The sequence below is a fragment of the Bubalus kerabau genome, chromosome 3 (genome assembly GCF_029407905.1).
Source record: "Bubalus kerabau isolate K-KA32 ecotype Philippines breed swamp buffalo chromosome 3, PCC_UOA_SB_1v2, whole genome shotgun sequence".
Taxonomy (NCBI): domain Eukaryota; kingdom Metazoa; phylum Chordata; class Mammalia; order Artiodactyla; family Bovidae; genus Bubalus; species Bubalus kerabau.
The window spans coordinates 39,503,752-39,523,972 of NC_073626.1; the positions used below are offsets into that span (position 1 = coordinate 39,503,752).

General features: G+C 37.6%; 1 protein-coding gene and 1 non-coding gene across 3 annotated transcripts in view; one reads left to right on the top strand and one right to left on the bottom strand.

Annotated features, from left to right (window-relative positions):
- Positions 1 to 20,007, bottom strand: part of DNAH8 (dynein axonemal heavy chain 8) — a 328,991-nt gene extending 308,984 nt beyond the window's left edge. For both annotated transcript variants that reach the window (XM_055571493.1, XM_055571494.1), the window contains exons 1-6: positions 19,923 to 20,007; positions 17,916 to 18,067; positions 15,807 to 15,996; positions 15,151 to 15,314; positions 7,116 to 7,292; positions 4,852 to 4,965 (exon numbers count right to left, since the gene is read on the bottom strand). In XM_055571493.1, coding sequence (XP_055427468.1) covers positions 4,852 to 4,965; positions 7,116 to 7,292; positions 15,151 to 15,314; positions 15,807 to 15,996; positions 17,916 to 18,067; positions 19,923 to 19,983 — 858 coding nt within the window. In that variant the 5' untranslated portion in view covers positions 19,984 to 20,007. The remainder of the gene's footprint in view (positions 1 to 4,851; positions 4,966 to 7,115; positions 7,293 to 15,150; positions 15,315 to 15,806; positions 15,997 to 17,915; positions 18,068 to 19,922) is intronic.
- On the top strand, positions 1,500 to 1,629 carry LOC129648122 (small nucleolar RNA SNORA49). Its single transcript, XR_008712705.1, has one exon. It is a non-coding gene; the product is annotated as a small nucleolar RNA SNORA49 (small nucleolar RNA).
- Positions 20,008 to 20,221: the final 214 nt, after the last annotated feature.

A 20,221-nucleotide genomic window follows, 5' to 3' on the forward strand; every position in this document is an offset into this window, starting at 1 on the left:
CTTGACTGACTATTAAAATGTACTCTGAGTACATTAAATGTGAAATGTGAAAATGTGAAAAAAATGAGTCAGAATCTATAAAGTATTAACTATTCCCATTTTGCAAATGAGAAAACAGAAATGTGGAGAAGTACCTTGTCCAAGTCCCACAGCTGTAATATAAGCATAGCTATGTGCCTGAGATTTTGAGATCCTGTCTTTAACCTTGATACAAATCACTATGGAAGAACAGATAAGGTCAGTGGTATTCCTGACCTCCAGTAGTTTGCCTTTTAATTGCTAGGACAATTTAAAATATATAAAAAGATTTTTTTAATGGTGGTGGAATAAATAAAACCAGGAAAAACAACCACTGATGAGGGTACTACATGTCGTAGGTATGAGGTGTAACCATGACATCAGTTCAGTTCAGTCACTCAGTCGTGTCTGACTCTGTGACCCCATGAACCGCAGCACGCCAGGCCTCCCTGTCTATCACCAACTCCCAGAGTCCAGTCAAACCCATGTCCATTGAGTCAGTGATGCCATCCAACCATCTCATCCTCTGTCATCCCCTTCTCCTCCTGCCCTCAATCTTTCCCAGTATCAGAGTCTTTTCAAATGAGTCAGCTCTTCGTATCAGGTGGCCAAAGTATTGGAGTTTCAGTTTCAACATCAGTCCTTCCAATGAACACCCAGGATTGATCTCCTTTAGGATGGACTGGTTGGATCTCCTTGCAGTCCAAGGGACTCTCAAGAGTCTTCTCCAACACCACAGTTCAAAAGCATCAAGACATAATTAAATCAATTTTATGTGGCTTATGAAAATTAGTATCATCACTTTTCATATTATATCGTTATCTGTAGATCAACAAGATTCTAATGAAAATATGCCTAGAATTCCTTCCCCCCTCAATAAGGCAACCTTATAAAGAATGGAAAAGGCCTGGGGATTATATCAAATGGGCCCACCAGGAAAATGCCCTTTAAACATTATTATTTATAATAATAGCTCCATGGGTACACAGTTCTTGACTATACATAGAGTTTAGACATTTTATACATAAAATAGATTAAGAGTAGATATGCCTATAGCACAATACCAGGATGAAAACATGAAAACACAAAATTCATAAAATTTTATCAACAAGAAATAGAAGCATATTCATCCACTTTTCCTGCTCAACGGGCAGTTACAAACTTACCAGCAACTGCTTTTAATGAGAATAAAGAAAAGGAAGGGAAAAAAAGAATTTTTAAAACCACAGAAATGGCTTATGAGGGGGAAGAAATTATAAGACCTAATACTAATAGTACTTCACTAACTTTAAAAGATAATGTTCAAAATATTCCTACATCAAAGAATGTCAGAAGCTCAATAATAACAAAATAACAATAATAATGAAGTACACCCACGGCTAGAGCAACTGAACAAAGCTTTTTTTCTCTATTTTATACAATTTCCATATGATCTTATGTGTGAATGTGAAGGGTGGGTCACCAGTCTGCTTAAGATTTCTACTCTTCTCCCTTACTCCAGGGGCTTTTGCTGTAAGGCTCCTGGCATTGCTGGAGGGTACATGAACAAGCACGCATCCCTCCCCAGGGAGACTCTGCTGTTCTCTGGGGCCTACATGTGGAGCTGACAGTTCAGGGCAGGGGGCTGGCTGGCGACCTTCAAACAGGGTAGAGATGTTAGCTATCAATAATCGAAGAATAGTGCACATGCCTGAAAGAATCAGGATAAAATGCTAAACTCCGATGTAATTGGAACATGAACCATGCGTCAAAGGTAACACACACCAAACAGTTTCTAACTGATTAGTATCCGAACATGTTGGAGGTTTCCCGTTATGGTCAGAGGTGCTAACTTGGGAGCTTATAAAAAAAAAAAAAAAAAAAGATTTCTACTCTTGGATAGAATTAAATCACTTGAATGTCATTATCAATGATTAAGGAAAACAACAAAAAATGGAATAAACTGAGAAATAACATCGGCTCTCATCCTTACTGAACAAAGTTTTTTAAATTACTAGGAGGAAAAGAAGTAAAACCAAAACTAAATGATTTGAAAATTATATAGTTTTAAACAAGTCTTTTGAATCATGATGTTGAAATTAGTATACCTTAAAACTCTGAGGTCTTAATCTCTTTAACAAGTGGTGCTGGGAACTCTGGTCAACCACTTGTAAAAGAATGAAACTAGAACACTTTCTAACACCATACACAAAAATAAACTCAAAATGGATTAAAGATCTAAACGTAAGACCAGAAACTATAAAACTCCTAGAGGAGAACATAGGCAAAACACTCTCTGACATACATCAGAGCAGGATCCTCTATGACCCACCTCCCAGAATATTGGAAATAAAAGCAAAAATAAACAAATGGGACCTAATTAACCTTAAAAGCTTCTGCACATCAAAGGAAACTATTAGCAAGGTGAAAAGACAGCCTTCAGAATGGGAGAAGATAATAGCAAATGAAGCAACTGACAAACAACTAATCTCAAGAATATACAAGCAACTCCTACAGCTCAACTCCAGAAAAATAAATGACCCAATCAAAAAATGGGCCAAAGAACTAAATAGACATTTCTCCAAAGAAGACATACAGATGGCTAACAAACACATGAAAAGATGCTCAACATCACTCATTATCAGAGAAATGCAAATCAAAACCACTATGAGGTACCATTTCACACCAGTCAGAATGGCTGCGATCCAAAAGTCTACAAGCAATAAATGCTGGAGAGGGTGTGGAGAAAAGGGAACCCTCTTACACTGTTGGTGGGAATGCAAACTAGTACAGCCACTATGGAGAACAGTGTGGAGATTCCTTAAAAAACTGGAAATAGACCTGCCTTATGATCCAGCAATCCCACTGCTGGGCATACACACTGAGGAAACCAGAAGGGAAAGAGACACGTGTACCCCAATGTTCATCGCAGCACTGTTTATAATAGCCAGGACATGGAAGCAACCTAGATGCCCATCAGCAGATGAATGGCTAAGAAAGCTGTGGTACATATACACAATGGAGTATTACTCAGCCATTAAAAAGAATACATTTGAATCAGTTCTAATGAGGTGGATGAAACTGGAGCCTATTATACAGAGTGAAGTAAGCCAGAAAGAAAAACACCAATACAGTATACTAACGCATATATATGGAATTTAGAAAGATGGTAACAATAACCCTGTGTACGAGACAGCAAAAGAGACACTGATGTATAGAACAGTCTTATGGACTCTGTGGGAGAGGGAGAGGGTGGGAAGATTTGGGAGAATGGCATTGAAACATGTAAAATATCATGTATGAAACAAGTTGCCAGTCCAGGTTCGATGCACGATACTGGATGCTTGGGGCTGGTGCACTGGGACGACCCAGAGGGATGGAATGGGGAGGGAGGAGGGAGGAGGGAGGAGGGTTCAGGATGGGGAACACATGTATACCTGTGGCGGATTCATTTTGATATTTGGCAAAACTAATACAATTATGTAAAGTTTAAAAATAAAATAAAATTAAAACAAAACAAAACAAAACTCTGAGGTCTTGTTAACAATAAAAAGCATTGTTATTTTCTTCCAAGTTTACTTTTTATAGTGAAAAGTTTTAAATATATAGAAAAGTACACAGAACATTATAATATTCATATATATTCTCTTTCAGCATGCTTATTTTTATTTTATTTTTATATGATTTTTAAAGAATATGTATTCTTTTATTATGTTGAGGTACATTCCTACCATACCCAATTTATTGAGAATTTTTATAGTATTTTGTCAAATGCTTTTTCTGCATCTATTGATAATCACATGATTTTTATCTTTCATTCTGCTAACATGAAGTATCACATTTATTGACTGGCATATGTTGAACCATCTGTGCATTCCAGAAATAAATCCCCCTTGGTCATAGTGTGCGATTCTTTTAATGTGCTGTGGAATTTGGCTTGCTACTGTTTTGTTGAGAATTTTTACATCTGTCTTCATCAGGGATATTGACCTGTAATTTTTTTTTTTTTGAGGTATCCTTATCTGGCTTTGGTATTATTGGGGTAATGCTGATTGAGCACCCTCTCTTGCTCACTCTAGGGTAAGCGAGTTGTTCTGTGCATAGGTCCATGTGATGTGCAATAGAAATGGACCCTCTCCAGTCAGTCTCCCCTTCAGAAGAGACCACATTCCCAACCCACAGCTTCTCTGCAGCCTCATGAGTGACCTTGAAGCAGAGGCATTCAGCTACATTGTGCAATTCCTGACCTGCAAAAACTGTGAAATAATAAACGCTTTTTCTTTTAAGTCCCTCAGTTCTGGTAATTTGTTATAAGCAATGAACAATTAATATATTTGTCTTGCTCAACATACAAATGAGGTCATAGTTATGATAATACCACATATTTAAATGTGGGTTATAATAATAAATATAGTTTATGATTCATTACAGATATATAATAGGAAAAGACATCTTTTAAATAACTTTTCTGCAGTATACATTTTTCCCAATATACATATATTGATTTTAAACATGCTAATTTTTAAAATTTGTTGATTTTTAATTGGAGGATAATTGCTTTACGATATTGTGCTGTTTCTGCCATACATCAACATGTATCAGCCCTAGGCAAACATATGTCTCCTCCGTTTTGTGCCTCCCTCCCATCTCCCACCCCATCCTACCCTTCTAGGTCGTCACAGAGCACTGGGTTTGAGCTCCCAGTGTCTGTCATACAGCAAACTCCCACCAACTATCTATTTTACATATGGTAATGTATATGTTTCAATGCTACTCTCTCAGTTCATCCCACCCTCTCCTTCCCCACAGTAAACATGCTAATTTTTAAAACTGCATTTTAAAAAGTATACTTACTAGATCATAGTTATAGAGAGGTTGACATACTTTTTCTAGAGTGTACAAATATCTGACATTATCTTTTGATTCATTAGCCGTATCCGTGATTCTTGCATCCAAATCACGCCAGTTCTAAGAAAAGAAAGTTTGAGTCCTGTGAAACATCCAAATATACCAGTAAGGTCTACCTATGTGCTAAGATTTAACCAAGAAATTCAAGCTGTCTTCCCTGGCCATACATATACTAAGACAGTAGATATTTAAATGTGATTAACATACCTTTTTCTCCTGTTATTTAAGACTTATAGTTACTGTAAATATCTTAAGTGACTTAAGTCTCATTACTTTTGTAATTAATATTCTGTCTATAGGCTTCAACCAGACGTGCTTTTACCTGGAGTACTTTTCTAGGTTAGTTATTTGTGACATTACATTATTCTGAGTCTTCAAGAATAGGTCAAGTTATTAAAAGAACACATTATTCCAAGAAAGTATCCGTATCAGCAAAGTGAACTTCTCATATTCAGTAATAATGTACAGAGATGCTCAGGGACCATGGTGAATTACCTCATTCAATATACATAACAAGTGATAAACAGCCATAGTAATAAATAACTATCAGAATCAGTACAAACTTATACTATCTGCAAACTAATATCTGAATTTTTTTTTTTTACTTTACAATATTGTATTGGTTTTGCCATACATCAACATGAATCCACCATGGGTGTACACGTGTTCCCCAACCTGAACTCCCCTCTTACTTCCCTCCCGTACCATTTCAATGAGAGAAAGATATAAGCCAACGTTTCTCAGGAGAACAAATGCAAGGAGCCAGTAAACTTTAAAAGATACTCAACTTCACTATTAACAAGCAAAAGCCAAAATATGACTAGCCATTTTCTACATGTCAGACTGGCAAAAAAAAAATTTTTAACTGATAATAAATACTAACAAAGTTGTAGAGTATATATCCCAGGAAAATACTTGATTGTAGGCACATAGAAGCTTTAACTGTATTAATGTCTGTGAACATATAAAAAAGGAACAAATTTCCTCAAAAAGTTAAACACAGAGCTAGGGTTTGACCCAGAAATCCCACTCTTAGGCATATACAAGAAAATGTCCACACAGAACCTGTATAAAAATGTTCACAGAAGCATTGTTCATAATAGCCAAAAAGAAGAAACAATGCAAATATTTATAAACTGATAAACAAATTGTGGTATTTATCTATAATGGAGTATTATTCAACTGTGAAAAAGAATAAGTACTGATACATGCTAAAACATGGATACACCTTGAAAACATCAAGCCAAGTGAAAGAAACCAGTAACAAAGCACCACATACTATATGATTCCATTTATATGAAACGTCCAATCTACAAATCTACACAGATAAAAAGTAGACTGGTGGTTACTTAGGACTGGCGTGAGGGGAAAGAGACAGGTAGAGACAGAAAGTGATAGCTAAAAGGTACAGGAGTTTCTTTTTGAAGTGATGAAAATATTCTAAAATTGATGATTGCACAATTCTATGATTACACTAAAAGCCACTGAATTTTGCTCCTTAGATGGAAGAGATCAACAGTGTGTGAATTTTACCTTGAGATTGTTGGGGGAAAAAAAGAAACCATTTCACTGTCTAAAAACAGGAAAATGATTAGCTAGAACCTGGTGCATTAATGTTCTGGAAAACTATACAGCTTGATCTGACAGGCATAACTCTCCAAGATATGCTACTAGGGGAAGAGGGAGTTCAAGAAAAACAGAGTATGACACTGTGTAATTTTTAAAAATTAGAGACACAAAACAAATGTGTGTGTGTGTGTGTGTTTATATATGTATTAGGAAGAAACAGAAAAGGACCTGGAAAGAATCAAGCCAAACTGTTAATACATATGACCTCCTGGAAAGGAGGTAGAATAGTCAGGTGAGATGTATGGTAGAGGACATTTTTGCTTTTGACTTTCTTGTAGTTCTCTATTTCAATGAGCTGGTAATGATTTACAGTTTCAAAAACAATTTAAAAATAAATGGCAATCACCCGATACTAGTATTATCAAAATTGGTATGTGAAATATTGAGAAATAAATCTTCACTTCTATACTTCCTTTTCCTCTTCTAGAAGTAATTATGGTATATGAGAAAGCCTTACTCAAAGTTTAGCACTTCTAAATACACGGTGCCAAGTATATGATGCAAAGAAGCAATTCAAGAAGGGTAATTTTTCAGTTGTTTGTTTTGAAGTATACCTAACTTTACAACACAAGGCCTTTTACCTTTAAGAGTTTGGAGTGTGCAACATTAAGCACATTTATAACAGCCTTACAACTTGGTCCTTTAATCTGTTCAATGATATAATTGAATTTGGCTGACATGCGTTTCCAGTGTTCCAATTCAGTGAGTGGACCCGAGTCATCAGCTTCTTTTCTCATCTGCTCACTCTCAATAAGTACCTGGAATCAAAAAAGTTCACAGCTTAGACATGTTACTTTCTTCTTTTAAAATCTCATTATTTGAACTTTTTAAAAAAAAGTTAAAAGTATAAATGACAGTCAACACTGAATGATATTGAGAACTCTTAGTAAACTAAGACTAGAAGAGAATATCTTTACCATGATAATGAGTATCTACCAAAAATCTACAGCAAACATCATACTTAAAAATGAAATTTTAGAAAATACCACTTTGAAACCAAGGACAAGACAATTTCGTCACTATCACCACCCACTTCTATTCAACCTGGACATGGAGATCACAGGACAATATAAGGAAAGTAAACAAAGGTACAAGAATTGTAAATAAAAAACAAAAATGGCATAATCACAGATGGACTGGTTGGCCACATTTTAAAAACTCAAGAATATATAAAGACAGACTTTTATAACTAATAAAAGTGAACAATTCAGTAAGGTTTTGGCTGTATGTATTTAAATATTAGTGTAATTTCTTTACAAGCCATCTAGCAATCTAAAAATGTAATTTCTAAAATGATAGCATATGCTATAATAAATAGTAACAACATTAAGATATCTAGAGTTTAACAAAAGATGTACAAGATCTTTTTGGAGAAAATTAGAAAATTTACTTTCAGCGCACAAAATAAATAAATAAATGGAGAAATATACCATGTTCATGGATTGGGAAATTCAGTAATACAAAAATGGCAATTTTCTCTAAATTAATGTATACATTCAATGAAATTTCCAATCAAAATCTCGACAAGGCTTTTTTTCATGATACTTAACAAACTAGCGTTAAAATTAATTTGGAAGAGCATTTAACCAGAAATAATCAATGCAATTTTGAACAAAAACACTGAAAGGGAATTAGCATACTAAACGTTGATTTAGTAAAAAGCAACAGAAATTAATGCAGTATGGTATGAATGCAAAAATCAAATAAGTAGACCAATGGGACAGATAAAAGAGTCTAAACACTTGATACATAATACAAATTTGTTAGCAAAGAATGGACTACCAAGTACAGTTCTGGGACAACTGGCTAACTATATGGAAAAGACAAAATTAGATTCCTACTTCACATTATGCGTGCATGTGTGCTAAGTCGCTTCCTTCATGTCCAACTCTTTGTGACCCTATGGAGTGTAGCCCACCAGGCCCCTGGATTCTCCAGGCAGGATCATGGAACAGGATGACATGCCCTCCTCCAGGGGATCTTCCCCAGGGATCGTTCCCACATCTCCTGCAGCTCCTGCATCACAGGCAGATTCTTTACCACCGAGCCACTGGGGGAAGCCCTTACATTATACACAGATACAAATAATTCCAGATACATTAAAACTTAAATGGTTAAAACAAAATGGCAAAACCTTTAAAGAAAATATAGAAGATGGGGGTAAAACTATAAAGAAAGACATGGAATGGAATATCATAACTGTCAAGAAAATGGTAACCACTGGAAGAAAAAGAAGTTAAAATTGGGAAGAGAAAGGCATGGAGATTGCAAGGTGCAGATAATGCTCTATTTCTTACTTGTGCAATTTACACAGGTGTTCATTTTACAATAATTTGTTTATCTTATTAATTTTTAGTATTATTCATTTGTTACTCATTTTTGTATAGTTCAACATTTAAAATAAATAATTTAGGAGAATATCTTCATAACATGAGAGTACGAAAAGTGTTTCCTAAATACAAAAAGCACAAAGCTTCTTGTCACTGGAGGTAGCTAAATTGAGGCTAGATTGCCATTTGTATCTCATATACATCCATTAAAATGTAAAACTTCTACATGACTAAAGACACCAATACCAACTGAAAATTCAGGACACAATAGGGAGCAACAAAAGATGAACAGCAGGAAAACATTATTCAAACTCTCAACAATTCAGTAAGACGTCATCAAGCAATCTGAAAGAAAACTAGATAAAGGATAAGAACAGCCAATTCAACAAGGAGAGATCTAAATATCCATTAAGCATGCACAACCTCAGGACTTCCCTGGCGGTCCAGGGGTTAAAACTCCACTCTTTCTAGAGAATAGACTTATGGACATGGGGAGAAGGGAGGAGAGGGTAAGGTGTATGGAAAGAGTAACATGGAAACTCACATTACCATATGTAAAATAGATAACCAACAGGAGTTTGCTGTATGGCTCAGGAAATCCAAACAGGGGCTCTGTATCAACCTAGAGGGGTGGGATGGGGCGAGAGATGGGAGGGAGGTTCAAAAAGGAGGGGATATATGTATACCTATGGCTGATACATGTTGAGGTTTGACAGAAAACAGCAAAATTCTGTAAAGCAATTATCCTTCGAAAAAAAATGAATCAATTAAAAAAAAAAACAAAAACCTCCACTCTTTGAGTGCAGGGACTGAGGACTATGATCCCACATGTCACACCCAAATTAAAAAAAAAAAAAAGCACAGCCTCAACAGTGTTCAGGGTAATGTAAAATAAATCAAAATACAATTTCACACCCAACATACTGACAACCATTAAAAATCTGACATTCTTAGTGTAATGGAAGATTTGAAGACATGGAAACTCTCATTTACTTACGTAAAAAATTATAAATTAATATAACCACTGTTTGGAAGGCTTTGCAGTTAGTAACCAATAAAAAACTGATATAGTACTTCTCTGAGCCATCCCCTGGGAAACTCTTGAACAAGTGCAAACAAGACTTGAACAAAGATATTCAATGAAGATGTATCAACATTATTATTGTTTGTAATAGGACAAAAACATAGAAACAACTAACATTGTTAGAAAATGGATGACATCACTGAGTTCAGTTCAGTTCAGTCACTCAGTTGTGTCCTACTTTTTGCGACCCCATGGACTTCAGCATGCCAGGCCTCCCTGTCCATCACAAACTCCCCGAGTTTACCCAAACCCATGTCCATTGAGTCAGTGATGCCATCCAACTATCTCATCCTTTGTCATCCCCTTCTCCTCTTGCCTTCAATCTTTCCCAGCATCAGGATCTTTTCAAATGAGTCAGTTCTTCACATCAGGTGGCCAAAGTATTGGAGTTTCAGCTTCAACATCAGTCCTTTCAATGAATATTCAGGATGATCTCCTTTAGGATGAACCGGTTGGATCTCCATGCAGCCCAAGGGACTCTCAAGAGTCTTCTCCAACACCACAGTTTAAAAGCATCAATTCTTCAGCACTAAGCTTTCTTCAGTCCAACTCTCACATCCATATATGATTAATGGAAAAACCATAGCCTTGACTATCCAGACCTTTGTCAGCAAAGTAATGTCTCTGCTTTTTAATATGCTGTCTAGGTTAATCAGAGCTTTCTTCCAAGGAGCAAGCGTCTTTTAATTGCATGACTGCAGTCACAATCTGCAGTGATTTTGACGCCCAAAATAAAGTCTGCCACTGTTTCCATTGTTTCTCCATCTATTTGCCATGAAGTGATGGGACCAGATGTCATGATCGTCATTTTCTGAATGTTGAGCTTTCACTCAACATTTTCACTCTCCTCTTTCACTTTCATCAAGAAGCTCTTGAGTTCTTCTTCACTTTCTGCCATAAGGGTGGTGTCATCTGCATATCTGAGGTTATTGATATTTCTCCCAGCAATCTTGATTCCAGCTTGTGCTTCATCCAGCCCAGCATTTCTCATGATGTACTCCGCATTTAAGTTAAATAAGCAGGGTGACAATATACAGCCTTGACATATTCCTTTCCCAATTTGGAACCAGTCTGTTGTTCCATGTCCAGTTCTAACTGTTGCTTCCTGACCTGCACACAGATTTCTCAAGAGGCAAGTCAGTGGTCTGGTATTCCCATCTCTTTCAGAATTTTCCACAGTTTATTGTGATCCACACAGTCAAAGGCTTTGACATAATCGATAAAGCAGAAGTAGATGTTTTTCTGGAATTCTCTTGCTTTTTCAATGATCCAACAGATCACTGAAGATATTAAGATATCTTATGATATCAGAAACAGAATATATTAAGAAGAGGTGGCAAGAATACATAGAACTATACAAAAATAAGTCTTCATAACCCAGATAACCATGATGGTGTGATCACTCACCTAGAGCCAGATATTCTGGAATGCGAAGTCAAGTGGGCCTTATGAAGCATCACTATGAACAAAGCTAGTGGAGGTGATGGAATTCCAGTTGAGCTATTTCAAATCCTAAAAGATGATGCTGTCAAAGTGCTGCACTCAATATGCCAGCAAATTTGGAAAACTCAGCAGTGGCCACGGGACTGGAAAAGGTCAGTTTTCATTCTAATCTTAAAGAAAGGCAATGCCAAAGAATGTTCAAACTACCACACAGTTGCACTCATCTCACATGCTAGCAAAGTAATGCTCAACATTCTCCAAGCCAGGCTTCAACAGTATGTGAACCGTGAACTTGCAGATGTTCAAGCTGAATTTAGAAAAGGCAGAGGAATAAGAGATTAAATTGCCAACATCCATTGGATCATCAAAAAAGCAAGAGAGTTCTAGAAAATCATCTACATCTGCTTATGTTAGGTCCTTACCATTTTTGTCCTTTATCCTTACCATTTTCATCCTTTATCCTGCCCATCCCTGCATGAAATGTTCCTTTGATATTTCCTATTTTCCTAAAGAGATCTCTAGCCTTTCCCATTCTATTGCTTTCCTCTACTTCTTTGCATTATTCATTTTAAAAGGCCTTCTTATCTCTCCTTGCTATTCTCTGGAACTCTGCATTCAGTTGGGTATATCTTTGCCTTTCTCCTTTGTCTTTAGCATCTCTTCTTTCCTCAGATATCTGTAAAGCTCCTCAGACAACTACTTTGCCTTCTTGCATTTCTTTTCCTTTGAGATAGTTTGGTCACTGCCTCCAAAACCATCTCAAAAACACTGTACAACATTATGAACCTCCATCCATAGTTCTTCAGCAACTCTGTCTATCAGGTCTAATTCCTTGAATCTATTCATCACTTCCACTGTATAATCATAAGGGATTTAGAACATATCTGAATGACATAGATGTTTTCCCTATTTTCTTCAATTTAAGCCTGAATTTTGCAATAAGGAGGTCATGTTTTGAGCTACAGTCAGCTCCTGATCTTACTTTTGCTAACTGTATAGAGCTTCTCCATCTTTGGCTGCAAAGGGCAATCAATTTGATCTTGGTATTGACCATCTGGTGATGTCTATATGTAGAATCATCTCTTGTGTTGTTGGAAGAGGGCATTTGCAATGACCAATGCATTCTCTTGGCAAAAATGTTAGCCTTTGCCCTGCTTCATTTTGTACTCCAAAGCCAAGCTTGCCTGTTATTCTGGTATCTCTTGACTTCCTACATTTGCATTCCAATCCCCTATGATGAAAAAGACATCTCTTTTTATTTTTATTTTTTTGGTGTTAGCTCTAGGTTTTGTAGGTCTTCCTAGAACTGTTCATCTTTTTTGACATCAGTGGTTGGGGCATAGACCTGGATTACTGTGATGTTGAATGGTTTGCCTTGGAAATGAACTAAGATCGTTCTGTCATTTTCGAGACTGTACTCAAGTACTGCATTCTATAATTGACTATGAAAGCTACTCCATTTCTTCTAAGGGATTCTTGCCCACAGTAATAGATATAATGGTCATCTGAATTAAATTCTCCCATTCCCATCTATTATAGTTCACTGATTCCTAAGATGTTGATATTCAGCCTTACTATCTCCTGCTTGACCATGTCCAATTTACCTTGATTCGTGGACCTAACCAGCTTCCTATGCAATACTGTTCTTTACAGCATCTAACTTTACTTTCACCACCAGACATGTCCCCAACCAAGCATCATTCCAGCTTTGGCCCAGCTACTTCATTCTTACTGGAGCTATTAGTAATTGCCCTCCACTCTTCACCATGGTAGCATGCTGAACACCTTCCAAGCTGGGGGACTCATCTTGCAGCATCGTATCTTTTTGCCTTTTCATACTGTCCCTAGGGGTCTCCAGGCAAGAATGCTACTGAAGTGCTATACTCAGCATGTCAGCAAATTTGGGAAACTCAACAGTAGCCACAGGACTGGAAAAGGTCAGTTTTCATTCCAATGCCAAAGAAGAGCAAGTTCTTTATATATTGTGGATACTAACTCTTTGTTACACATGCTGATAATATTTTTCTCCCAGAAAGTCATTTATCTTTTAATGTTGCTTACAGTGATTTCTGCCATATGGATATTAATTATTTTATGTAGTCAAATATGTCAGGTTTTTATTTCATGGCTTCTGGGTTTTCCATCTGTCTTAATTAGATATTAATATAGCCCTACATTATGTTCTGATTTATCTATAGTTTTTGTTCTACTTTTCACAATACTCTTCAAAGGCTGGATTTGTTCACAGCATGTTTTTGAGATTCATTCATCTTGTTGCATGTATCTCTTCTTTTAGTTTTAGTGATGATCCATCCTGAATTAATTTTTGTGTGGGTTTATTTTAGATGTAATTTTTTTAATATTTATTTATATATTGACTGTGCTGGGTCTTTTTCGCTGCACGTAGGCTCTCTCTAGTTGTGGTGAGCGGGGGTTACTCTTCCTTGCAGCGTGCAGGTTTCCCATTGTGGTGGCTTCTCTTGTTTCCAAGCACAGGCTCTAGAGCGCAGACTCTGGCTTCAGTTGTTCCACAGCATGTCTAATCTTCCTGGACCAGGGATTGGACACACGTCCCCTGTATTGGAAGGCAGATCCTTATCCACTGTGCCACCAAGGACGTCCTAGATGTAATTTTTAAAGATTTCTTGCACTGATTCTGCTTAACTGGAGACCATTTGCTACAGTTGGCCAACTTGATTTTCCTATTTCAAGTTGCCTGATATCTTCATGTTAAGCTATTATCTTTTGCTTGCTCATTTTTATAAAAGAAGATCTATTTTGATTGATCATGAAAACCGGAGGAGATCTCCTCAGCTCTGTGCAGGACAGAGCTTGACCTCCACAATGGCTTACAACTCCCCTCCTTCCTCAGTGGCATTAAAGGCAGCTGCAGGTGGACAAATATTCATTTTTATTACCTAGAGACACCTGGAAGCAAATTCTGGGGTCAGCACTCCAGGCCTTGATGGAGTTTCCAAAACTCCTCCAGATTCTCCACTCGAACTACACTTCCCTCCTTCTAACAGTTCTGAGAGGTAAAATCAGAAATGCTTTTCTCTAACTCTTGCTTGCTCAAGACTTTTCTCCCCTAGTCCTCACTCCATTAAAGATTTTCTTCTCCAGTTCCACTCTCCTGTGCTCATGCCCTGGAGATCTGTGAGCTGGTTTCTAGAGTCTGTTTAGAGCAATTATACAGTATCTGGTTTGGGGCAGCCTTTGTAGTGTAAGTTGGCACCTCTCAGAATGTGACACCATTTCTATCACTGCTTTTCTTACTCACAGAGAAAATGTGTTTGGCCACAGAGCTGCAGACTTGCAACTACAGCTCTAATATGAATGAGCCTAGTTTGAACCTCTCTGTCAACACAAACAATTTCACTGATGAACCAAATAGCATTTATTAATTATCTAGCATTGTGGCTATAGGCTCTTCATTGTGTTCTTTTCCTCTCTCTCTAATGAAAAGCATAAACAATATATAAAATACTGCAGATAAATGCTAGCTAATCCTGATTCTTTACTATTTCATCCTCAAGCCATACTGTTATGGTTTCCTCCTTAAAGTGAGAAATATCTTAAAGGTGATTTTAAATGGTCCAAAGAGAACAATGATTTTGCACTGGAATCAAGAAGAGGCTGAGTTTCATAGTAGAATCTGGAAGGCTCCTCTTCCCTTTATGTTCAGGAACAAAATGCAATGATTAGGACACAGATGAGAACCACAACTCGTATCTGATGAAGTCACTCGAGCCAGCTCACCTGTTCGATCTGTTTGTACCATATCATCAGCACGTCCTCTAGCTGACGAACAGTTTCTGAATTGCTCGCTGCAAGTGTGACGTCTTCAAAGGTATGCAGTTTGGAAAAATCAACATTGTCTATTTTCTTTAGCTTAACTGTTCCCTCAATACTTATTCTAGCACCTAAAAGGGAAAAAATAATATTGAGAAGAGATGGTAATGTCAGTGTGTTAAACATCAATGTGTGGTTTCAAGCTGTAATTACTAAAATGTTAGAGATTTAATATTTTATAGTAGGAGTATAATTCTAATTGATCATTAGACTGTGCTATGATTATTTAAATTGTTTATTTTTATCAATATGAAATGATTTATAGTTTAAAAAGGGTTAATAATAAAGTATATATTTTTAAACATGGTAAAAATTTTCACAAATAATATAGGAAGAGACTGCTTCCTCAACAGAAAATATAAAAGAAAATGTATCTTATGCCTTCAAAAATTCCTGGAAAGAGAAGTTGTAATGATTAATATCTTAACTCTAGGTCCCATAATTACTTTTATTAACATCATCTTTTAAGATGGAAATTTTTTTCTAATGTTTATTTTTAATAGCATATCTTATAGCTAATTTCTTATGGTAATAATTTATTAAACATTAAATATTATACTTACCATCTAAAAAGGAAAGGTATCTGTTGATGGTTTCAATGAAAATGTGTTTTTCGGATTCTCCTTGCTGGGACTGGTTTAAAGCACCCCAACTATTTGTCGCAAGAATAGCTGGTAGAAATATATTTGCCAGCATATTTCTAATCCCAACTAGCAGTCCTTCCGATGCATCCAGAACAGTAAATAGCACTTCCTGAAAGGATAATGTTCAAAGGTTATTTTATATGCCGGTCCCATTAAGAACTGAAAACCAGAATCTATTTTTACACTGCAATAAGTATAAATAATACATCTTATAAACTCTTAGGAAAACTTAAGTGGTGAATATTAGGGTTCTAAAATCAACAAATTTATATTCTGCCCGCATTTAACCATTCAGGTGCTTGCTTATCAAGCAAACATTTTTTCCCTGGTGCTTTAAATTCTGCCTAGGGAAGAAGTTATGGCCTGGAGCATACACAATGTGAGGGAAATGAAATTAAGCCTCGTGCAAAAAGAAAGTTCCAGGTTGACAGTTGCCCTGTCTATGAAAAGGAGACCAGAAAACTGTCAGTGCAAAGACAGAACAACGAAACTAGCCTTCTGCCCAGAAATTTGACACAAAAAAACCGCTGGTGAAAGGGTGCAAACTTTCAGTTACACGATGACTAGGTTCTGGGAATATAATGAACAACATGGTGACTATGTTAACAACGTGCCACGCTAAGTTACTTCAGTCGTGTCCAACTCTTTGCAACCCTATGGACCATAGCCCACCAGGCTCCTCTGTTCATGGGATTCTCTAGGCAAGAATACTCGAGTGGGTTGCCATGCCCTCCTCCAGGGGATCTTCCCAACCCAGGGAAGATCAAACCCGAGTCTCTTGTGTCTCCTTCATTGGCATACAGGTTCTTTGCCACTAGCACCACCCGGGAAGCCCCATAGTCAACAATCAGTTCCGTTCGGTCGCTCGGTCATGTCCAACTCTTTGCAGCCCCATGGACTGCAGCATATCAGGCTTCCCTGCCCATCACCAACTCCCGGAGCTTGCTCAAACTCATGTCCATCGAGTCGGTGATGCCATCCAACCATCCCATTCTCTGTCCCATTCTCCTTCTGCCTTCAGTCTTGCCCAGCATCAGGGTCTTTTCCAATGATTTAGTTCTTCACATCAGGTGGCCAAAGTATTAAGAGTTTCAGCTTCAGTATCAGTCCTTCCAATGAATATTCAGGACTGATCTCCTTTTAGGATGGACTGGTTGGATCTCCTTGCAGTCCAAGGGACTCTCAAGAGTCTTCAACACCAGAGTTCGAAAGCACACATGTATACCTGTGACGGATTCATTTCGATATATGGCAAAACCAATACAATATTGTAAAGTTAAAAAATAAAATAAAATTAAAAAAAAAAAAGCATAAATTACTATATCATATACTTGAAAGCTGCTGGGACATCCCCAGCAGTCCAGTGGTTAAGACTTTACCTTCTAATGTAGGGGATGCAATCTTTGATTGGGGAGCTAAGAACCCACATACCTTGTTGCTGCTGCTGCTGCTAAGTCGCATCAGTAGTGTCCAACTCTGTGCGACCCCATAGATGGCAGCCCACCAGGCTTCCCCGTCCCTGGGATTCTCCAAGCAAGAACACTGGAGTGGGTTGCCATTTCCTTCTCCAATGCATGAAAGTGAAAAGGGAAAGTGAAGTTGCTCAGTTGTGTCTGACTCTAGTGACCCCATGGACTACAGCCTACCAGGCTCCTCCATCCATGGGATTTTCCAGGCAAGAGTACTGGAGTGGGGTGCCATTGCCTTCTCCGTAGGCAAACTCCAAAACATAAAACAAGCAATATTGTAATAAGTGCAATAAAGAGTTTTAAAATGGTCCACATTAAAAAAAAAAAAAAAAAAAAACTTAAAAAAGAAAAAAGTTGCTAAGGGAGTAGATCTTAAACATCATTACCAAAAAAGAAAAGTAGTTAATTATATGAAGTTAATGCTATGGTGGTAACCATCTCACAATGTATTGAATAAATTCTTTGCATACCTTAAACTTACATAATGTTATATGTCAATTGTATCACAATAAAGCTGGCAAAAATATTTAACTATATATTTGAAAAAAAGTAAACATACTTCCTGAATATTTTTAGTATTTATAGGGATATCATTGCGACAGCGAACAAAAAATACACACTGTCCTTTTAGTTTCTCCGGGGCTGCGTTGTCTACATACAATCTCATCATTTTTGCCCCTTTGGTTGCTCCAGCGATAGTTCGACCACATTCTGAAAACAAAAGTGAAGAACTTAACATATGATCACATAACTGATTAAATGTGGTAAATTACTGTGATTCTTACACTGGTGTTCCTGCCTCACTTTAGTATAAGAAGTTTTCAATATGATTGTGGGATAAAATTTTTTGCCTACAAAAAGATGTTAGTAATTGCAAATCTTAACATTGCCACCTCCTCGGGTGCCTTTCCCTGAGCTCTGCACTTTGCTCCTTCCGGCCTGGCCTCAGGCAGGGCCTTCATGCACACTCGTCTGCCATCCCATCGTCCATCTTCTACCTCCCTAATCCTTGCTAATCTTACATATTTTAGCCAGAATGCCACCTCATGGGGAAACCTTCAGTGACTCCCCTAAGAAGATCCTGTCCCCGACTAAATATTCTCACAGCACCCAACTTATATGAACTCTTTCCTTGAGCTAATTTCAATGAAAACTTATCATTTAATTAGGTATCTATCTTCAGTGTTTGAAGATTCTTGAGAGTCCCTTGGACTGCAAGGAGATCAAACCAGTCCATCCTAAAAGAAATCAACCCTGAATATTCATTGGAAAGACCGATGCTGAAGCTGAAGCTCCAATACCTTGGCCACCTGATGTGAAGAGCCAACTCATTAGAAAAGACCCAGATGCTGGGAAAGATTGAGGACAGGAAGAGAAGGGAGAGACAGAGGATGAGATGGTCAGACAGCATCATTGACTCAATGATTCTGAGCAAACTCTGGGAAATAGTGAAGGACAGGGAAGCCTGGTGTGCTGCAGTTCACAGGGTTTCAAAGAGTCAGACACGACTGAGCAACGGAACAGCAAGATGAAAACAGAAGAACATCCTCAAGTGCTCTGTTTGACAGTGCAAACTTTAAAAGAGACAGGAGTTTGGAGGATAGTGATGGACGTGGTTTGGAAAACTCTAGGAAGGCTCTGAAGAAAAGAGAATGCATGAAGTGATCCCAAAGAGGGGTAGGATTTGTCTAGGTGGAGAGAAGAAAGGCATTCAGAGAGAGTCAGGATGGAGAGTGGAGAAAAGGGCACAGAAATGACTCTGGTATGAACAGAAAACAATGAAGACTGACTTAGAAGGAGCAGCAAGTTCTGGTTAAGAGGCGATTAGGAGATCCAACTAAACAAGTACTGTGTGCCCAGGTTATAACAGGCCTTGGTGCAATAAATGAAGAATTTGGGTCTAATTAAAGGTTTACTTACCAAGAATAAGTAGTATAGATTTCAGAGAGGGAATCTGACAACAGATACTATTTTTGGATCTAGAATTCAGAGACAGCGTGAGATATGAGCCTAGCTTAAAGGCAGCAGAGGAGGAAAGCAAGAAAGAATCAATAGAGGGGACACAGTGAAGGTAAAATCCACAGGATTTATAAGATAAGTAGCCTAAGAGCAAAGGATGGGCCATGTACCTACTTATTAAGACAAAAGTTTACCAACCTGGTAAAGTAGCAACTCTTTTTGGAATAACGTGAAAAGTAGGGAAAGCCAGATATTTCAACTACAGCAGCAGCAGACACAGGAGGCTCACCTAGGACCATAGGCAGCAACGGCTGTGCTTTCAGGTGGTTTCCTGACTATTTCTGGTCATCTGACAACATGTGTACAGAATGGCTCTCTATCTGTTTCAGGGAAAAGGCAATTAAACCCTAGTGAAAATGTATATTCCCAGGGGAAGTCAATGACTTTTATAAGGATGTTTTCGTCTTCAATCATTATGGTAATCCTGTAAGCTCCTGATAATTTCCTTTATAAATATAGGATTGTCTATGTATAAGAGAAAAGATATGCTACATTTTCACATTCATTCATGAACAGCTGGCACATTACCCTTGCAGAACATACTTACCAAGACCAGGTACATCTCCTTCTTGGTACAAAAATTTCAGTGTCTTACAACCATCTTTCATAAAAAAGAGAGTAAATGCTTCCAGCTGTTAAGTAAAAGAGAAATTACTTGTTTAGTGGCTAAGTCATGTTGAACTGTTATGTGACCCCATGGACTGTAGCCCACCAGGCTCCTCTGTCCATGGGATTTCCCAGGCAAGAATACTGGAATAGGTTGCCATTTCCTTCTCCAGGGGATCTTCTCCAACCAGGGATCAAACCCAGGTCTCCTGCATTCCAGGCAGATTCTTTATCACTTAT